Here is an 18,720-nt window from a genome sequence, read left to right as displayed (position 1 = left end):
TGCTACATACATCAGTAGTGCTAAAAATGTTTGTGGCTTTTGATCCCATAATCCCAATTTTAGAAATCTGCCACTAATCAGTTACTGGATTATCCAACTAAAGATTTATCATATCACATCAGGTGTCTAGTGGGAATGGGGAGAAATGGGAAATTACTAACACCTTCAACAATAGGGAAATGGCTCAGTGAATTATGATATATTCGTAGGGTAGTGCGTTATACAATTATTAAAAACATGTTTTCAAAAATATATAGGAAAATACTCCAATGAAATGTTAAATGGAATGTATATACACATTGTATATGCTGCGTTGTTATATTTTATAAAATACATAGAAAAAATACTGGAGGGAATTATACCAAACACTAATCACTAGATTTGGGGATTACTTTTTTTTTTCTTTACAGATTTTCTATAGATTTTAAATTATTAATAATGACATTATAGGAATTGTATCATCAGAAAATATATGTATAAAAAAATATTCAACAAAAGGCAATTTGTCTAGCTACAACCAATGACTGCCCTGACAGGAAACTCAGCAGAGAAACCCTGAGAGAGCAGGAGAGCAGTGGGATGCAGACCCCAAAATCTCATAAAAAGACCAAACTTAATGGTCAGACCCTGGGACTGGAGGAACCCTGGAGGCCATGGATCCCAGACCTTCTGTTACCCCAGGGCAGGAACCATTCCCAAAGCCAACTCCTCAGACAGGGATTGGACTGGAATAGGGGATGGAAAATGAGACTGGTGAAGAACGAGCTTCTTGGATCAAGTAGACACATGAGACTATGTTGGCATCTCCTGTCTGGAGGGGAGATGAGAGTACAGGGGTGTCCAGAAGCTACCCAAATGTACTCGAGGAGAGAGAGTGGAGGGAAGTACTGTGCTGTCTCATCAGAGGGAGTGCAATTAAGAGTGTATAACAAGGTGTATGTAAATTTTTGTATGAGAGACTGACCTGATTTATAAATTTTCACTAAAAGCACAGTTTAAAAAAAAGGGCAGTTTGTAATACGGCAGCGAACACAAGCTTGTCCTCAGTAGAGTAGTGGTGATGTGTAGAGGTCAGTATGCATTTGTGTTAGGGATTGCATAGTAAAAACTTAAAAATGCTTTTCTAAACAATTAGACTATTTTTAAAAGTGGAATGAGCCATTCAAGAGCTATTTTCCTATCACTGGTGATATTCAAGGAAACCCTGGTGGCATAGTGGTTAAGTGCTACAGCTGCTAACCAAAGGATCAGCAGTTCGAATCAGCAAGGCGCTCCTTGGAAACTATGGGGCAGTTCTACTCTGTCCTGTAGGGCCTCTATGAGTCGGAATCGACTTGATGGCACTAGGTTTTTTTTTTTTTTTTTTTGGTTGGTGGTATTCAAATAGAAATTAGGCAAGCACTCGTAAAAGATATTATAAAGAAGAGTCATCTACCGATGTGTGGGACTGGATGACTTTTAAAGCCCTTTTCAACCTGATGTTCTGTTAGAAAAACAGAATTTACTTTGCAATGATTGTAAAAAAATTTTTTTTAATTGCTTAATTAAAAATTATGGGCCAGTATTATAATACAAGCTAAATATCTTCTGTGAAAGGGATATGAAGTTATAAAGGAGTCATCAGATCTGTGGGATTAAGCAGAAGGTAAGGACTTTGAGGCAGATCATAAAAGAGGTGATGGGCCGGAATTGGAGCATACGTGAGGGATGTAATTTTAAGGAAACCCTAGTGGTGTACTGGTTAAGTGCTACGGCTGCTAACCAAAAGGTTGGCAGTTTGAATCCACCAGGCACTCCTTGGAAACTCTATGGGGCAGATCTACTCTGTCCTATAGGGCCGCTATGGGTCGGCATTGACTTGACGGCAATGGGTTTGTTTGTTTTTGATACAATGATTGGTGCTAAGGCAGTGTTAGGATTTGAACATTTAGAGATAGAACCTCATTTGCTAAATGAGAGGATTTTCTTTGCTCAGCCTTTAGTGAGGTGAGCATGAAGTGATACAAAAAGTGGAGGAACTTAGACTGAACAAAGAGAGCAAAGAGAAGCCATCATTGTCAGGTTGTTTGTGTGCTTACCTATATTCTGGGGAGAAAACTGTTTGTGCTACCCAGGGGCCTAACTGCATATATAAAGGCTTGAAAAATATTAAAGAATAATAATATGTTTAGAGGATAAGAAAGTTGGTGTAACTAGAGTGTTGCAATTGTTTGTAGAAGTAGAATGGTTGGGATTTGTAAAATAAATGGCACCAAATTACATCACATTATCTAAGCCGTGCTTTGGGGTTGGGACTTTATCCCCTACAGGCAGCGGGCAGGGAGCTCTTTGGGATTTTTAAGATGGCAAGCAACTTGGCCCTGTACACATTTTGGAAAGAGACTCTTGACAGCATGGATGGTAGAGGAGTGGGGGGCAAAGTTCAGGAGGCCTGGAATTTTGACAGGGGTAGATGGTCCAGGTGAGAGATAATGAGTTCCTTGAATTAGGACAGTGACTGAAGGATGTAAAAGAGGCAAGGAACTGAGAAATCTGTAGGAGTAGAATCATCAGGACTTGACGATTAACTGGATGTGTGGATTGGGATGAAGAAGTAGGCAGACAAGAACAGATTGGAAGTTTCAGCTTGGATATCTAGTTGGAGGATGTATCGTTAGTTAATGTAAGGAGTGCCACGAGGGAAGCAGGCCACATTTGATTCAGGCATAAATTTCTCATCACATGTTCAGACTTCTGTACAAAGGTTTTATTTTTTACAATCTTGGAAACAAATGCCACATAAGCCAAATAAATTTCTTAGTTTGATAAAATGTATTAGCTTCCCTTTTGTGAAAAGGAAGACATGGCAGTAAAAGGAAAATAATCACCAGAGATTTTAAAACAAACTCCTAGTTTTTCTTCATGTGTCCCATTTCAAATTCCCATAATTTCTACCATTTAAAATTAATTTTTGCCTGTCAACAAATGACAACCCTTGCTGTAGGCAGAAAGCAGAAAATAAAACAGGATTCATCTGGGTTTACAACATAACTTGGAAAAGCTAGTATTTTTTTTTTTTCATGAAAAAAGTCTAAAAACTATCCAAGTAGTAAATTAGTTAAATAACAGGTTATTTCCGTTCTAAAATACCTAAGCAACGTGCATGTTGAGGAAAGAGCTATAAGATGAAGTTGTGTTGTTGTTGTTTTTAAATGAAAGAAGAAAAATTGCAGTGTTGATTAGGCTCCTTTAAGACACCACTAAACTATCACTGTTCACTAAGCCTTTCTTCCCAGCTGTATTCCTCTCCTCTGAGCTCCTGAAGTTCTCCATGATTATGTCTGTCATCAACGTATTTAGCAGTTGGCTGTTACCTTGTCTCTCTCCCCAGCTAGACTGAGCTCCTTTAGGCCAGGAACTATTTCACTCATATCTCTAGCTTTTGGCTCAGCATAGAACTCATACTAGACACTTTATTGTTGAACTGAACTAAAGCTAAAGGTAAAATTTAAGGTAAAGAAAAAAAATAATAAACCAAACCCATTGCCATCAAGTCGATTCCAACTCATAGCGACCCTGTAGGGCAGAGTAGAACTGCCGTATAGGGTTTCCAAGGAATGCCTGGTGGATTCAGATTGCCAACCTTTTGGTTAGCAGCCAAACTCTTAACTGCGCCACCAGGGTTTCCAAGGTAAAGGAAGTTACCCGAATTGCCAGTGCCAGTTGGGTGTTACCATTCCACAGTTGAAAGATAAGGAAAGGTATCACACCTTGCGATTGGAATAGTAAACAGTTCTGTTGCTGTTGTTGTGTGCCATCAAGTCCATTCCTGCCCACAGCAGCCCTGTGTGACAGAGTAGAACTGCCCATAGGGTTTGCAAGGCTGTAATCTTTACGGGAGCAGACCGCCAGGTCTTTTCTCCCACGGAACAACTGGTGGGTTTAAACTGATGACCTTTTGGTTAGCAGCTGAGTGCTTAACTGCTGTTCTAAGGTACCACACATAATTTCATTGTCTCTGCTTCTGGAATGAGCACTACTCCAACAAAGAGAATTAAGTAGTCTCTCCTCAAAACTCTGATGGTTCTTAATCCATTATTATCCACCTCTACCAATTAAAATGGGTGCCCTTTGAGGTCACGAATTTAATCTTGATCATCTTCGTGTCCCCAGGTGGTTGCACAAAGCTCAGCAGATATCGTTGTTGTGTTCCATTGAGTCAATTCTGACTAGTAGCTACCCTATGGGACAGAGTAGAACTGCCCCATAGGGTTTCCTAGGCTGTAATCTTTAGGGGAGCAGATCGCCAGGTCTTTTCTCCCATGGAGCTGCTGGTGAGTTCAAACTACCAACCTTTTGGTTAGCAGCCAAGTTCTTAACCATTACTATTTGCTCCTTGTGCAGCAAATTAAAAAAAAAGTGCTAAATAAAGCACCTAAAGGAAGGAATGAGGAAAAGACTGAGTCTTACTCAGACATCTCCAAAGTGTTTGAGAATCACTTGAGGAAGTTGAATGGTGTCAGGGACAATAGGATCAAGGAACTACAGGCAGTAGTAATCTTTTTGAACCAAACAAAAGCCCTTTTTTATACACATTTGTTTTGGTTTGAAAATCTGCTTTCCTGCTGATCCCTAGTGTTGTTCTTGTCAGACTATCCATGCTAATATCAGCATTCCATATGTAGTGTCGCTTCGAACAACTGCATTTCTATGTGTTTCCTCCTGAATTAAGTAATTATTATTAACTACCTGCATCCCTTCATAGAAGGGATAAAAAGTAGCCAGGCAGATGGAAGCTGCATTTTTACAGATACATATGGGTACTTGTACCTTTTGAATATAAAAACAATCATGAATGTGTAAGGACTAAACTTCCATCAAGGAAGATAGGATAAATTGAAAACTATTCTTTTGAATCATATACCCCTGTTAAAGAGGCAGAAAATTGAGGTTCCCGCAAATAAGATATTCATATTAAAGAAGTCTAACCCACTCTTCAACCAGTAACTTGATTTTAGTAAATAACAGGCTGCGGATAAAAAAAAAAAAAAAAAACTTTTTAGTTTTTTTAATCCCAAATTAAAGTTCCTGGGTGGTACAAATGGCTACTGGCAATTCCTGGGTTACAAATGTCTGACTTGTGTTCAACTCATAGTTAGGAACAAACCCCCATAAAGCCTATTATGTTAAAAATTTGAGGTATATACAATGATTTGTAATAACAAAGGGGCGCTACTTTCCGACATGCATCAAAGCATTATTATTATTACTGTATCATTATGTTAAAGATGTTTTAGTGTATATAGAAGTGTTTCTTTAACGGTTTTTATGCATACAAAGGTACATTATATACTGTGTACTAAGATAAACATTTGACTGAAGTTAGATACGAACTGTACCTAAGTGTTCCAATTTACATACAAATTTGTCTTAAAGACAGACTTAAGAAAGGAACTTGTTCATAATCTGGGGACTACCTGTAATGCACTCAGCTGCTAATAAAAAGGTTGGAGGTTCAGGTGTACCCAGAGGTGCTTCAGCAGACAGGCCTGGCAATCCACTTCCGAAAAATCAGCCCTTAAAAACCCTATGGAGCGCAGTTCTGCTCTGCCACACATGGACTTGCCGTGAGTTGAAGTTGACTCAGAGGCAACTGGTACTGGTTATGCCCAAGTCAATATATCATGTAATAAACTAAAATTATCAAAGGCAAAACATAAACCCGTCTCCAAAACCAGGAGAAAAAAATTAAAAAAAAAAACTAAGTTAAAAAAAAAAACGCCCGTTGAAAAGTGGAATTAAGCAACAAACTGGAACTAATTTCCTTTTTTCAGTTGTGGCTAGCAACTTCAGCATTTTCTGTTTGCACCGAGTATGTATGGTCTTTTTAGACAGCATCCTTGTTAGGGGGAATAATAGTGAAATTGAGCAAGCATGTTTGCTTACATTGATACATATCACAAACTACAAAATATGCAAATTATAAAGGGAAGCTTTAGCATGTCAACTCAAATTTAAAATGGAATCAAGTTTATTTTAATAGAATAAAAACCTCTCGTACCTCAGAGTACTTATTATGAGGTTTATACATAATTGATAACAGCAAAAATTATTCTCTATTAAAATGTCTCTGACCTAGGAAAATACCAAAACTTTAATTCATTAAGAGGAGTGGGAAACTTCTTACTTTGATTTTAGATGGTAATTTTATGTAATGAATATATATCTCTGATATGATATTAGGACTATTATACCGTAGTGGAACTGGAAATGACCGTAATTTAAACAGGGCAATTTCAGGCCTCGTGTGTGTTAGCGAGTGCCCAAAAAGTGCCTAGATGCTTAGTAAAACTTCCTTATTTGATGTATCATTCAGGAGCTCTCATAACACATGCAAATTAGCAAAAATTTGAGTGCCTTTCACGTGCTTTAAACTGACCTTGTCTTTAAAACCCATTGCTGTTGAATCAATTCCGACTTATAGCGGCCCTAAAGGACAGAGTAGAACTGCACCGTAGGGTTTCCAAGGAGCAGCTGGTGGGTTCTAACTGCTGACCTTTTAGTTAGCTGCTGAGGTCTTAACCACTGCGCCACCAGGGCTCTGACCTGTCTTTAGGAGGATATAAAATTGTATTAAAAAAAAATAAAGCCCTGGTGGTGCAGGGGTTAAGTTTCAACTGCTAACTGAGAGATTAGAGGTTCGAACCCACCAGACTCCATGAGAGAAAGATGTGGCAGTCTGCTTCTGTGAAGACAATGGCCTTGGAAACCCTTTGGGGCAGTTCTATTCTGTCCTGTAGGGTTGCTATGAGTTGGAATCAGCTTGACAGCAATGGTTTTTTTTTTTTAATTATATAAAAAAAAAAGTTATGAAAATAATTTTGTTAGATTGTTACTTTGCTTCTAATTTTCGCCTGTCATGGTGACATTACATTCATCTTTATAGTACAGCTTTTTGTTTAGAATAGCCGGCCAAAAGTGTTGGAGCTAGGTGGTGTGCATTTATGTGGTGCTTGATATGTATTACCGAATTACCTCCTCAATGGCCCATTTTCCAATTTTCCTGCCACTGGTCGTGTTTGAGATAATAGTTTCTTTAGTTCTGGAGCTTATCCTTTAAATACATTTATTTTTCCCCAGTGGGCTAGAAAAAATGGTATTTTATTTTATGTCTTTTACTATGAAGATTAATTTTTTTCTAAATATTTCTTTACCAATATTATTCGCAGTTACTTTTAATTTTTTTTTTATTGTGCATTAGGTGAAAGTTTATGGGGCCAATTAGTTTCTCATTTGATAGTTTGTACATAAAGTGTTCATGACATTGGTTTCATTCCCCACAATGTGTCAACGCTCTTCCAATCTCCGTCCTATGGCCCTCGTTTCTTTTCGTCCTGATTATCTACCTCTCCGGCCCATTTGTCTTGTACAATTGATTGTTCTAAGGTGCACATTCCTTTAGGGTGTTATTGTTTATTTTATGGGCCTGTCTATGGCTTAAGGAGCCCTGGTGGTGCATTGGTTAAGAACTGGTCTGCTCACCAAGAGGTCAACAGTTTGAATCCACCAGCTGCTCCTTGGAAACCCTATTAGGCAGTTGTACCCTGTCCTGTAGGGTCGCTATGAGTCAGAATCGACTTGACAGCAGTGTTTTTTGTTTGTTTTTATGATTTAAGGAACACTGGTGGCTTAGTAGTTAAAGTGCTCAGCTGCTAATCAAAATGTCGGCAGTTTGAATCCACCAGCTGCTCCTTGGAAACCTTATGGGACAGTTTTACTCTGTCTTATAAGGTTGCTATGGTCTGAATCGACTTGACAGCAACAGGTTTTTTTTTGTTGTTGTTTTTGGTTATTTATGGTTTAAGGAACCCTGGTGATGCAGTGATTAAAGCTTTTAGCTGCTAACCAAAAGGTTGTTGGTTGGAACCCACCAGCTGCTCTGTGGGAGAAAGATGTGGCAGTGTGGTTCCACAAAGATTTGCAGCTTTAGAAACCCCATGGGGGAGTTCTACTTTGTCCTATAGGGTCACTATGAGCGGGAATCAACTTGATGAGAGTGGACTTGGTTTTGGTTTGATCTATGGTTTGACTAAAAGGTGGTCTCTGGGAATGGCCTTAGTTCCAGTTCAGAAGGGTGTTTTAGGGCCATGGCCTTGGGGGCTCTTGCAGTCTCTGTCAGACAGGACAGAGAATTTGACTTTTTGTTCTATAATTTTTCTCCCACTCTGTCTGGGACCCTCTGTTGTGATCCCAGTCAGAGCAGTTAGGTTAGAATTTATTGGCATCCTTAATATCATAACTTTTAAGTAGCATAATTGATATCCCAGAATCAAACCATAGGGTTATGTAATCTTCATTTCATGTATACCGATGTAGAAAACATGGTTAATGTTTTGGAAGAATTCAATTTGAAATCATTTTGGAGATTTTTTTTCTTGTCAAATTACGTATTTTTAAATGTAACATTTTTACTATTTATGCTGCCTACTTTCTATAGTAATCGTAGCTCTAACATTAGTATTATAGCATTTATGCCAGCTTTATGACATATTTGAATCTCAGAAATAACTTGAAGATGTGTTGTTAGATGAAATGTACAAGGTCCCTGTGAAACACTACTGTTTAGGAACATACACACTATTTGTCCTCTAGACGTTGCCTTCTCCGGAGCAGTGGTCTGTGAAGGGTTGTGTGCCCCAGGGGGTGCAAAAGGTGAACTCTTGGAATGTGTTAAGCAGATATTAGAATTTGGAATATTTCGTCTAAGGAGTAAAACACACACACACAAGCACAAACCTAGGCATTCCTAATATTTATGGTCTCATCTGACGCTTTCACTCAGTCTATCAGATGCCTCTCAGTGGTGGTTCAATGGTAGAATTCTCACCTTCCATGCAGGCGACTGGGTTTGGTTCCCAGCCTATGCACCTTGTGTGCAGATACCACCTGTCTTGTGTGTTGCTATGGTGCTGAACAGGTGTCTGCAGAGCTTCCAGACTTTGACTGACTAGGAAGAAAGGCCTAGCAATCTTCTCCCAAAAATCAGCCAGTGAAAACCCTATGGATCACAACAGACTGATCTGCAACCAATCATGGGGATGACGCAGGACCAGGCAGCACTTCCTTGCTTTGTGCATGGGGTTATCCTGAATCAGGAGCCAACTCAGTGGTAGCTAACAACAACAATGTATCAGGTACAGCAAAGAATTCTGAGGGAAGTGTGGAGGAGGGGGCAGTGGCAAGCTCATTTGTCTCGTTTCTGCCCGTGGCATTTTAGGCATGACTGACGAAGTAGACTGAGATACATTATTTTAGATCATAGAATTCTGACAATACTTTCTAATACCAGTTTTACCAGTTGCCATCAAGGTGATTCTGACTCATGGCGACTCCATGTGTATCACAGTAGAACTGTGCTCCATAGGGTTTTCAATGGCTGATTTTTTGGAAGCAGATTTCCCGGCCTTTCTTCTGAGGTGCCTCTGGGGGGAATCGAATCACCGACCTTTTGGTTAGCAGCTGAGAGTACTAACTGTTTGGATCACAAGACCATACACTTATCTTTTATACCAGACAGAGAGGTTTGTAGATTACCGCATTTTTACACAAACAACACATGCATTATGTTTTTTGCCAGCCTCACAACCCTTTCACGCATTGTTTTCCTAGGTGTGCTATGCACAGTTATATGTGTGGGTGCCTTATTTGTGAAAAAATACGGTAATGGCAAAGTATTTAAATGAGTTGTCAGAGTAAAGATATTACATTTTTTTCTTTTACAAAAAGACAGATGTTCCACATTTGCTCACCTTTCATGTGAAGACAAGTTGTCAGTAGCTACTTAGTTGGTTCTTACCTTGCAGATATGTTTGAAAAAATAAACACAATCTGTCCCTTTCAGGTAAAGGTGGCAATTGAATGAGTGAGAAAGTAACTGCAGTCAGGAGCAAGGGAAATGTACACTATAGAGAGAGCATTTTTGAAATGACTGTTTGGAAATGTTTCCATTTATTATGTTAATTTTCTCACCAAAACTGATGTAAGTGCATCATCTATTTTTAAAAAACTCAATTCTGCCTGAGTGCACACAAAAACTAAAACACAGAAGTTTTTAACCTTGTTTAAAAATCTTCAAAGATTTTAGTAGGTATCAGACCAAGTTTTCAAAAATAAAAGAATGGAACTCCTTCCACAGTATCAAGACAAATAAAAATTTCCTACAAAAAATTTCAAGGAAAATCTCTGCATAACTGGTAGATGAGACTTGAAATTGTCTCTCATGTTTTAGTGTTTTAGTAAGTGCAGCCAGTGATGTACTCCTTGGCTTTGGAGCTGTGAATCTTTCTCAGGGCAGTCACTAAAACCTAGCATGGAAGTAAACTGGACTTAAATCCATCCTTTTTATTTTAAATTTTATTTATTTTGTTGTTATTGAGAATATACACAGCAAAACATACACCAGTTCAACAGTTTCTACATGCACAATTCAGTGACATTGTAAATCCATTCTTTTAAATTGCTGTATCTTGAAATATCTCACCAAGATTAAAAAAAAAAGCCGATTCACATTACTTTCTCCAAAGTAGTTTTGTATCTTTACCTCATCCTATTTAAAGTTCTGTTTTATATGTTTTGCAATATGCATATTAGAACAGTAGTGATTGTATTTAATTTATGCGTACATACAGGAGGACATGCCCAGATTTTTATACTAAGAAGGATGTGCCATCAAAGAGTGGAGATTACTGTTTAGAAAGACTTTCCTGACCTGCCTCTATGTGCATATGGGTGTGACAGGGCCCCTGTCAAATTTGCCAACCTGCTTAGTCACCTTTCACTTCTCTGCTCTCTCCCACTGGTGCACTATAATGTGTCTGGCGCCGTGTTTGCAGGGCCCATAATAATGGACCGGACAGACCTTGTGAAAGAAGCTTTGGGTGTACTGGGAACACAAATGTTAAACAAGGACATGGCATGAGAATTGTTTAATTACGATTGTGAATAAGTGTTCAAAGGAAAACCACTGGGGATAGCAAGACTGGGTCATATGTGAAGACCTTAAGGCCATAAGAACTGAAAGGATGGTGTGGCTGAAGGGAGATGAGATGTGAGGAAAGCGGTGGGTGAGGCAGATAATGCAGGGCTTTATAAAAAATCCCCCAGTGCCTGCCAGGGTGCCAGGTATGTAGTAGGAGCACAATAATTCTTTATAAATAAACAAATATAACAATTTTAGGCGGAATCTCAAATTGATGGCTCAGAGTTATTTCCTTGACCCATACAATTTTTTTTTAATTAAAAAAAAAAAAAAATCCTCTCCAGTTCGCCACAGGTAACTAATTCCTACTGTATCCTTACTCATTTCTTTACCTGCTCAGATGTTGAACACATCTACCATTGCAACCCTATAGACAGGAAAAAGAGAAGTCCTGCCCCACAGAAAATAAGCTGTTTACTAACGTAAGGTTATTTATCTTGAGTATCACTAGTAATTCATGTATAAACTAGAGCGTTGTGTCTTAAAGACTACATGAGTATTTTGCTATTGTTGTTAGGTGCCGTTGAGTCAATTCTGACTCACAGCAACCCTGTGTACAACAGAACGAAACACTGCCTGGTTCTGTGCCATCCTCACAATGCTTGTTAAGCTTGAGCCCATTGTTGTAGCCACTGTGTCAGTCCATCTTTTTGAGGGTCTTCCTTGTTTTTAACATGTCCAAAGTATGTGAGACGTAGTCTCACCATGCTTATTTTAAGGAGCATTCTGGTTGTACTTCTGCCAAGACAGGTTTGTTCGTTCTTTTGGCAGTCCATTCAATGTTCTTCTTCAATACCACAATTCAAAGGCCTCAGTTCTTCTTTGATCTTCCTTATATGTCCAACTTTCACATGGATATGAGGTAATTGAAAACACCATGGCTTGGATCAGGCACACCTTAGTGTGTCTTCAAGGTGACATCTTTGCTTTTCAATACTTTAAAGAGGCCATTTGCAGCAGATTTGCCCAATGCAAATGTGACTGCTGCTTCCATAGGTGTTGATTATGGATTCAAGTAAAATGAATTTTTTTATTATTATTTTATAATAATAATGATACTGAAAGCCTGTGTCTGTTTGACCATTATTGCAAAAGTTTTCAAGGTGGAGAGTTCCAGAAAAATAACTTGAGAAATTCAAGCAAGTAAGTTTATAATTTATTCATTCATCATACACTGGAAATAGCTGTTATTTTTTTAAATCAGTTCCCTTTTTTTCTTGATCTCATTTTCTGTCACAAAGAACAGTAAACTTCGAAGAAGTGATCTAAAAGCTTACTGAAATCTGGATCTACTAATATGCTTTCTATCTTTCTTTCTTTGGGGTTTTCTTTATTCCTGCAATGTACTTTGGAGATTGTATCAAAAAGAAACTGCCTGTTTAAATGTGTCATTATCTGTGGGGGAAAACAAAAGAAATAGGTAGACTGGATGATTTGCAAAGATAGCAAGGTACTGGTTATATTTAAGGGTATCTTCTTTCTGCCTTCTGAGTTTGGCCTTTAAGAATCTTCAGGCCAACACAAAAGGCTTAAGAAGCTGCTATTATACCAGTAATCAATACATTAGGATCTTGGGGAAAGGAAGGTAGTAATTAGAAGAAAAGGAGCCCTGGTGGCACAATGGTTAAAAGTGCTTGGCTGCTAACCTAAAGATTTGAACTCACCCAGCTGCTGCATGGGGAGAAAGACCTGATGATCTGCTTCTGTAAATATCAGAGCCAAGAAAACCCTATGGGCAGTTTTACTCTGTCCCATGGAGTCACTATGAGTCGGAATTGACTCGACTGCATTCGATAACAGCAACAATTAGAAGAAATCTGGATCAGGCAACTGACCAAAAATAGAAAAATGAAAGCCTTTCCTCTTCTCTCCCAAGTTAGTAGCAAGTAACTGGCTGTATTTCATTCTTTGTCTGACCTAGCAAGGGTAGAGTCAAAGTTTTGTTTTTCTTAGAGCCTCAGAGGAATCTTTTTTGGAAGTCGCGTGGTTATTTCAAAGTTGGAAAAAATAATAGGCTCCTTTGGAAATTTATGAAAACATTTTTCTTGACTTCCGTCTCAAAACCAGTTGATTGATGGAGGGAATGTGGTTTAGGACCATACCATTTTGAAAGTAAAGTGGCAACAGATCAGGCTGGGAAAGTAAGCAGAGGCAGAACTTTCAGATCTTGCATAGTTTGGATTCTCCCCCAAGTACGGTGAGCAGCCATCATTTCTTGGGGAGTGATGGACAGTTCTGCAAGCCACAACAAAGTTTGCAGACCTGCCACAGATTCCTTCACTACAAATCCTGGAGTAATATCCTTTCCCTCTTTTGCTACCTATTGAAAATCCTACTTATCCTTCAAGGATATCCTTTCCCCAGTGAAGGAAGTATTTTGCAGACATTTGGGAATTAGAGAATTAAGCTGGAAATGGAGGTTTATTACTGGAGATAGACATTTTGGAGTCTTCTGCATAACGGAGTAGTTGCAGTCCTCAAATGGATCACTTACCAGAGCAGATACTGGAGAAAGAGAAGAATACAAAGGGATAGAATAGGCAGGGGAGAATCTATGTATGATAAGGGGTTCCGTAAGCATGAACAAACACACTGTGGAGCAGCAGGTGGAGGCTGGTTGAGGGTGGGTAGAATACTTTTATAGTGAAAAATGTTTTAGTTGCAATAATTTTTTTTAATAGTAACTCATAGCAACCTCAGAATATCAGAGCCTTATTGGTGGACACTGTCATGGTAGGTATGGAGGGAAGAGTTGAAGGCAAGGGATTCTAAGCTACTAGAAAGAGCATTTGTATAGTGTGACACTGTTGGGAAGTAGACTGAGGCAGCAGTAGTGTGTGGTTGGGACTTCAACTGAACACATTACTAAAGAAGTAATAGAAAACATTTTTACTAACTACTTTTAAAGAAAGAATAGAGGTTCAAGGATAATAGGTTTGCTTTGAAGATCTGTACAAAAACATTTTCATACAAAAATATTCAAGCAACAGGATTTACCTGGCATGTATTCAAGAATTTCCAGACCTTACTTCATTACGGCTCACAGACAAGCAAAATGGAAATTGTGCATCAATTGTTTTTATTAAAATGTGTTATTTTGAAGCCAATGAGGGTATTATTTTAACACCAAATATTCTTGAGTGTTTTTAGAACACTAAAGAGTGCAAATCCAGTTAAGATGCAGATTAGATTCATTCTATGAAAATGGACATTGTCCTCTAGTTAAATAACATTGGAGTTATCACTCTGAGGATTTTACTCTTTAGTAAATAAGTAAGTGTCAGAAGTACTTAAATTTTTCTACTCCATGTTTTATCTAAACAAAATTAAGTACTGACATTCATGTGGTTTAATTGTACTGTTGTTTTGTCACAAAAATATGTTTATTGGTAATTAATAATCTATCATAACCAACTTGGCCAAAATACATGGAAGTTCCCAATTTCATGACAGAAGCTGTGCCAGTTAACTTTTAATAAAAGTGCTGAGGTATATTACTTACCCGCTCCCTTAAACATTTTGGATTAGTATGTTTTAATTCAGGAAGCACAGCTTACATGCTAAAATTTTCATTTTAGATCATTTCCATTATAAATGTCTCTTAGTAAGCTATTGGAAGTAATGTAACCAACCTTTCATAAAAAGAAAAACTAAGTTCAATATAATGAAGAAACAAACGGTTGTGAAACACCGTGTGAATGTTTGGCAGAACTTCATAGGCTCCTTAGTCAACAGAATTTGTACAGAAGTAACATCTGTACAAAGAGGAGGAGAGGGCTAAGTGATGGTGGCAGCCTTCTAAGTCTATAGTGGTCAGGGTATTTGGTGAGTAGCTGTGAATTTTTTTGCATGGATTTTTGGTATTTTTCAGGGCTTTTTAATATCTCTGACAAATAATCTTAATAAATTAAGGTATCTAAATGTAATTATTTGAAAACTCCTTTTCAGTATGCTGGAAACCCTGGTGGCATAGTGGTTAAGAGCTACAGCTGCTAGCCAAAAGGTTGGCAGTTCGAATCTACCATGTGCTCCTTGGAAACCCAATGGGGGCAGTTCTACTCTCTCCTATAGGATCACTATGAGTTGGAATTGACTTGACGGAAACGGGGTTTTTTTCCCCCCCGATATACTATTATAAACTTCAAAGTTTATAAATCATTTTGTGTGAGGAACAAGTTCGCTCACTTCTTTTGAGTATGCCAAGACTTTTGAAAACCACAGAAAAGAAATAGAGTTAACCAGAGACTATTTCTACTACTAAAAATGAGAAGCAATGAATGCACCAGAAATCATTTATTTTTGGGTTTATGATATCCAAGACAAACCTTCTGTTTGGGACTCTTGGTTTTTTGTTTTTTTTTAAAGAATAAAATAATTTTATTTGCCCTTTAATTTTTTTTAAGTTAAGGGTTAATTTATATACTGTAGAATTTACCCTCTTTCGTGTATAATTTTGTGAGTTTTGCAGTTTTGTAACAGTCATGTAATCATCACCATACTGAAGATAAAGAACAGCTCCATAACTTTCTGTAATCGTGCCTTGCCTTTTTGTAATCATTCCCTCCCTACAACAGCAGTCCTTGGTGACCTCAGATCAGTTTTCTGTCCCTGTGGGTTTGCCTTTTCCAGGCTATCATATGGAATCACAGATACACAATTTTTCAAGTTTGGCTTCTTTCAAATGCATATATGGGGGTGTCTTTAGTTCATTCCCTTTTATTGATACGGATATACCACAGTTTATTTGCTCACCAGCTCAAGAAAAATTGGGTTGTTTCTAGTTTTCAGTGATTATGAATAAAACCTCAGAAAACATTCACATACAGGTCTTCATGTGAATGTATTCATTTCAGTTGCATAAGTACCTAGGAGTGGGTTTGCTGGATCACCTGATAAGTGGGTACTGCCATAGCTGCTAGTGGTAGCTTAGAATTTGCTTTTGATATTGTGGTAGAAGGTGCATATAATTGTAGGTTATCTACTACTCGTGGATAATTGAGAACCAACTGTAGCAGTTACATTTTATTTTTATGGTCACTTCCTAGCTGCAAACCATGTTTTGACGTTCTGGCTTTCATCTCTAAAGATTGACAAGTGAATTCCATTGTATCGTCCCTTGTTGTGGAAAGGTGAATTCAATTTATCTTTTTACTAGGCTGACTGGTCAAGATTTTTAACGTCTTCACCCTAGTTTCTCTTTTGTAAAATGGTTACAAATTATGATTATCTTATAGAACGATTGTGAGGATTCAATGAAACACTACACGGAAAGTGCTTAACACAGCACCTGACAAAAAATAAATGTTAGGTATAAAAAAAAAAGTTGTTTGAAAGCCAAACCTGAGATTGTAATTTAAATATTGCCATGAAAAGATTAGGAAGCACAGAAGTTTGGGCATTGTCTTAGGTGGGATTCTCTAGAGAAGCAAAACCAGTAAAGCATGTAAATTTATCTAGAGAGAGATTTTATCAAGGAAATGGCTGATGCAGTTGTAGAGGCTGGAACGTCCCAAGTTTGTGGATCAGGATAGAGGCTTCTCTTGATTCACATAGCCCCAGGGGCTAGCGAACCCAGGATTGGCAGGTTGGAAAGCAGGGCTCCCACTTTCGGGCTGTGAAGATCGATGAATCCCAAGGTCTGCAGATAAGCTGGTAGCTCAAGTCCCAAGAGCAGGAGATCAGATGAATAGGAGGTACCTGCAGCTCTGTCCTATAGGGTCGCTATGAGTCGGAATTGGCTCGATGGCACTACGTTAGGCAGGATCCAGAGAGAGCAAAAAAGCCAGAACTCTGCAGGTGCAGGCCACACCCCCAAGGAAATGCCCTTTCAACTGATTGGCTACTCACAGCAGGTTCAATCATGGGAGTGATCACATATAAATACTGAAAATCATGGCCCAGCCAAGTTGCCACACAGTCTTAACCATCACAGGCATTTTTGTGAGAGAAACATTCTGTTTTTTAAATTACCGAATTTTGCCAAGTCTAAGTGGTTTTGGAATTAAGTCTCAGCGGTTTTCCTGCCTTGGTGAAATTGAAACACATGAGTGCAGTTTGGGGAGAAAATAAAAGATAATTCAGATTTGTTCTCTTTGACTCCTTTTCTCTGTGTTCTAATTCTTGATTCATTTCTAGATTTCTAATGAAACTTATTCCTGAATTTTATGCAAACAAAATTCTTTAATTAAAAATTATCAGGTTGATGATTTCCATTTCCTGATGAGCAGTCCCTGTAAAAGTATGTGTGTGTGAATCCAGAGAACAAACCCTCATACCTCATCCTAAACGTTGTGCTCCTGCTGTGACCTGAAGCAGCAGTAATTCCAGCAGATGAGCAATTGAGTCAGTGCCTTAAGCCATAGTGAGTGAGTCAAAACTTCAACCCTGACCTGGTGGTTCTCAAAGTATAGTCCCACACCAGCAGTCAGGGTTACCTGGGAGCTTGTTAAAAATGCAAATTCCATTCCGGGGCCCCGCCACGGACCATCTGAATCCAGTTCTGGAGATGGGACCCAGCAATCTGTGTTTTAACAAGCCCTCCGGTTGATTCTGGTATACCCTAGACTTTGAGAACCACTGCATCTAGACACACCAAGGAGAGGATGGAAGAGATAGTGTTCACCTGTGAGCGAGCCGGCTATAGCCTGCTATCTTAGTATGATTTTATAAATATTTTAGGTCTGACACTTTCTAATTTTTTCAAGCCTATGAATTTAAACCCTATGGGGCAGTTCTGCTCTGTCCTATAGGGTCACTATGAGTGGAAGTCAACTCGACAGCTATGAAAAGTACTGATTATGTTATATAAACTTATGGTGGTAAAAAATGAATAATATTTTGCCAGTTAAACAATGTTTTGAAGTATCATGTAAAACTTGGTTTTCTTAGGAAATTCACGTGCACGATTTATTCACCAAATCAGTGAGCTGTGTTAGAAAGGAAATTCGTAATTGGTAAATAGCATTTCTAAGAGAATTATAATAAGATTTTAACATCTTAAGCCTGTGAGTCAGAATCTGTCACCTCTTTGGTCCAAGACCTGGACCCGGTTAAAATGGAAACAAACTGTTTTCATGTTAGCCTTTTTAGAGCATTACTAATAGTTCAGGCATTGGTCAATTTATAAACCATCATATTCCCAAATGTATTTCTAGGGCAGTTGAAGGTTCCATGAACCTACATTGTTTATTTTATTGTAATAAATAGAAGTCTGTCCACCCTCTGCATATACTCAGTCTCATGAAAAAACGGCAGCAGCTCTTCCTCTGGGGAGGTGTGGCATATGATGCAGGAGGTTGTCTTTGAGCAGTGAGGTCCGAGAATGCACTAAAGTGACATTGCACCAGTCAGAACTCCTGGCTGATCCTGTGTAATCTCCAGTCTACTGGAGCCTTTATAGCAAGGACTGAGATTTTATCACATGACCTTTGAAAGAGTAAAGCCTAGTATTTTCTTATCAAGCCAGATTAGACTAAGTATCAGTATATGTGAAATCATGTCCAGTGATAAAGGTAAGTAGTTTCATTTTCTAGTGTATCGTTTTCATGTGTGTTTTTTTTTTTTTTCAGTGTGTGAGGGTCAGTTTATAATACAGCATGCTGAGAGCATACAAGTGGTAGAGTTTGGTTTTGTTTTAAAGTTAAGAAAAAGGCTTACATTGTTTTTCAACTTTTAACATTGAGATATGTACTACTATTCATGGT

At 38.3% G+C, this 18,720-nt stretch overlaps 1 protein-coding gene across 7 annotated transcripts in view; it reads left to right on the top strand.

Annotated features, from left to right (window-relative positions):
• FGD4 (FYVE, RhoGEF and PH domain containing 4) overlaps positions 1–18,720 on the top strand; it is a 158,564-nt gene that overhangs the window by 29,182 nt on the left and 110,662 nt on the right. Inside the window, exon 1 of one of the 7 annotated variants that reach the window (XM_064284409.1) lies at positions 1,411–18,528. The exons of 3 other annotated variants lie outside the window; for them this stretch is intronic. In XM_064284409.1, the coding sequence (XP_064140479.1) occupies positions 18,438–18,528 (91 nt within the window). In that variant the 5' untranslated portion in view covers positions 1,411–18,437. Of the gene's footprint in view, positions 1–1,410; positions 18,529–18,720 lie in introns of those variants that run through there. 3 more of the 7 variants (XM_064284408.1, XM_064284406.1, XM_003405711.4) reach the window with 3 other exon arrangements.

This window comes from Loxodonta africana, chromosome 4, assembly GCF_030014295.1.
Source record: "Loxodonta africana isolate mLoxAfr1 chromosome 4, mLoxAfr1.hap2, whole genome shotgun sequence".
NCBI classification, from domain to species: Eukaryota; Metazoa; Chordata; class Mammalia; order Proboscidea; family Elephantidae; genus Loxodonta; species Loxodonta africana.
Note: the sequence above shows the minus strand (reverse complement) of the source record. Positions and strands in the feature narration are given on the sequence as shown.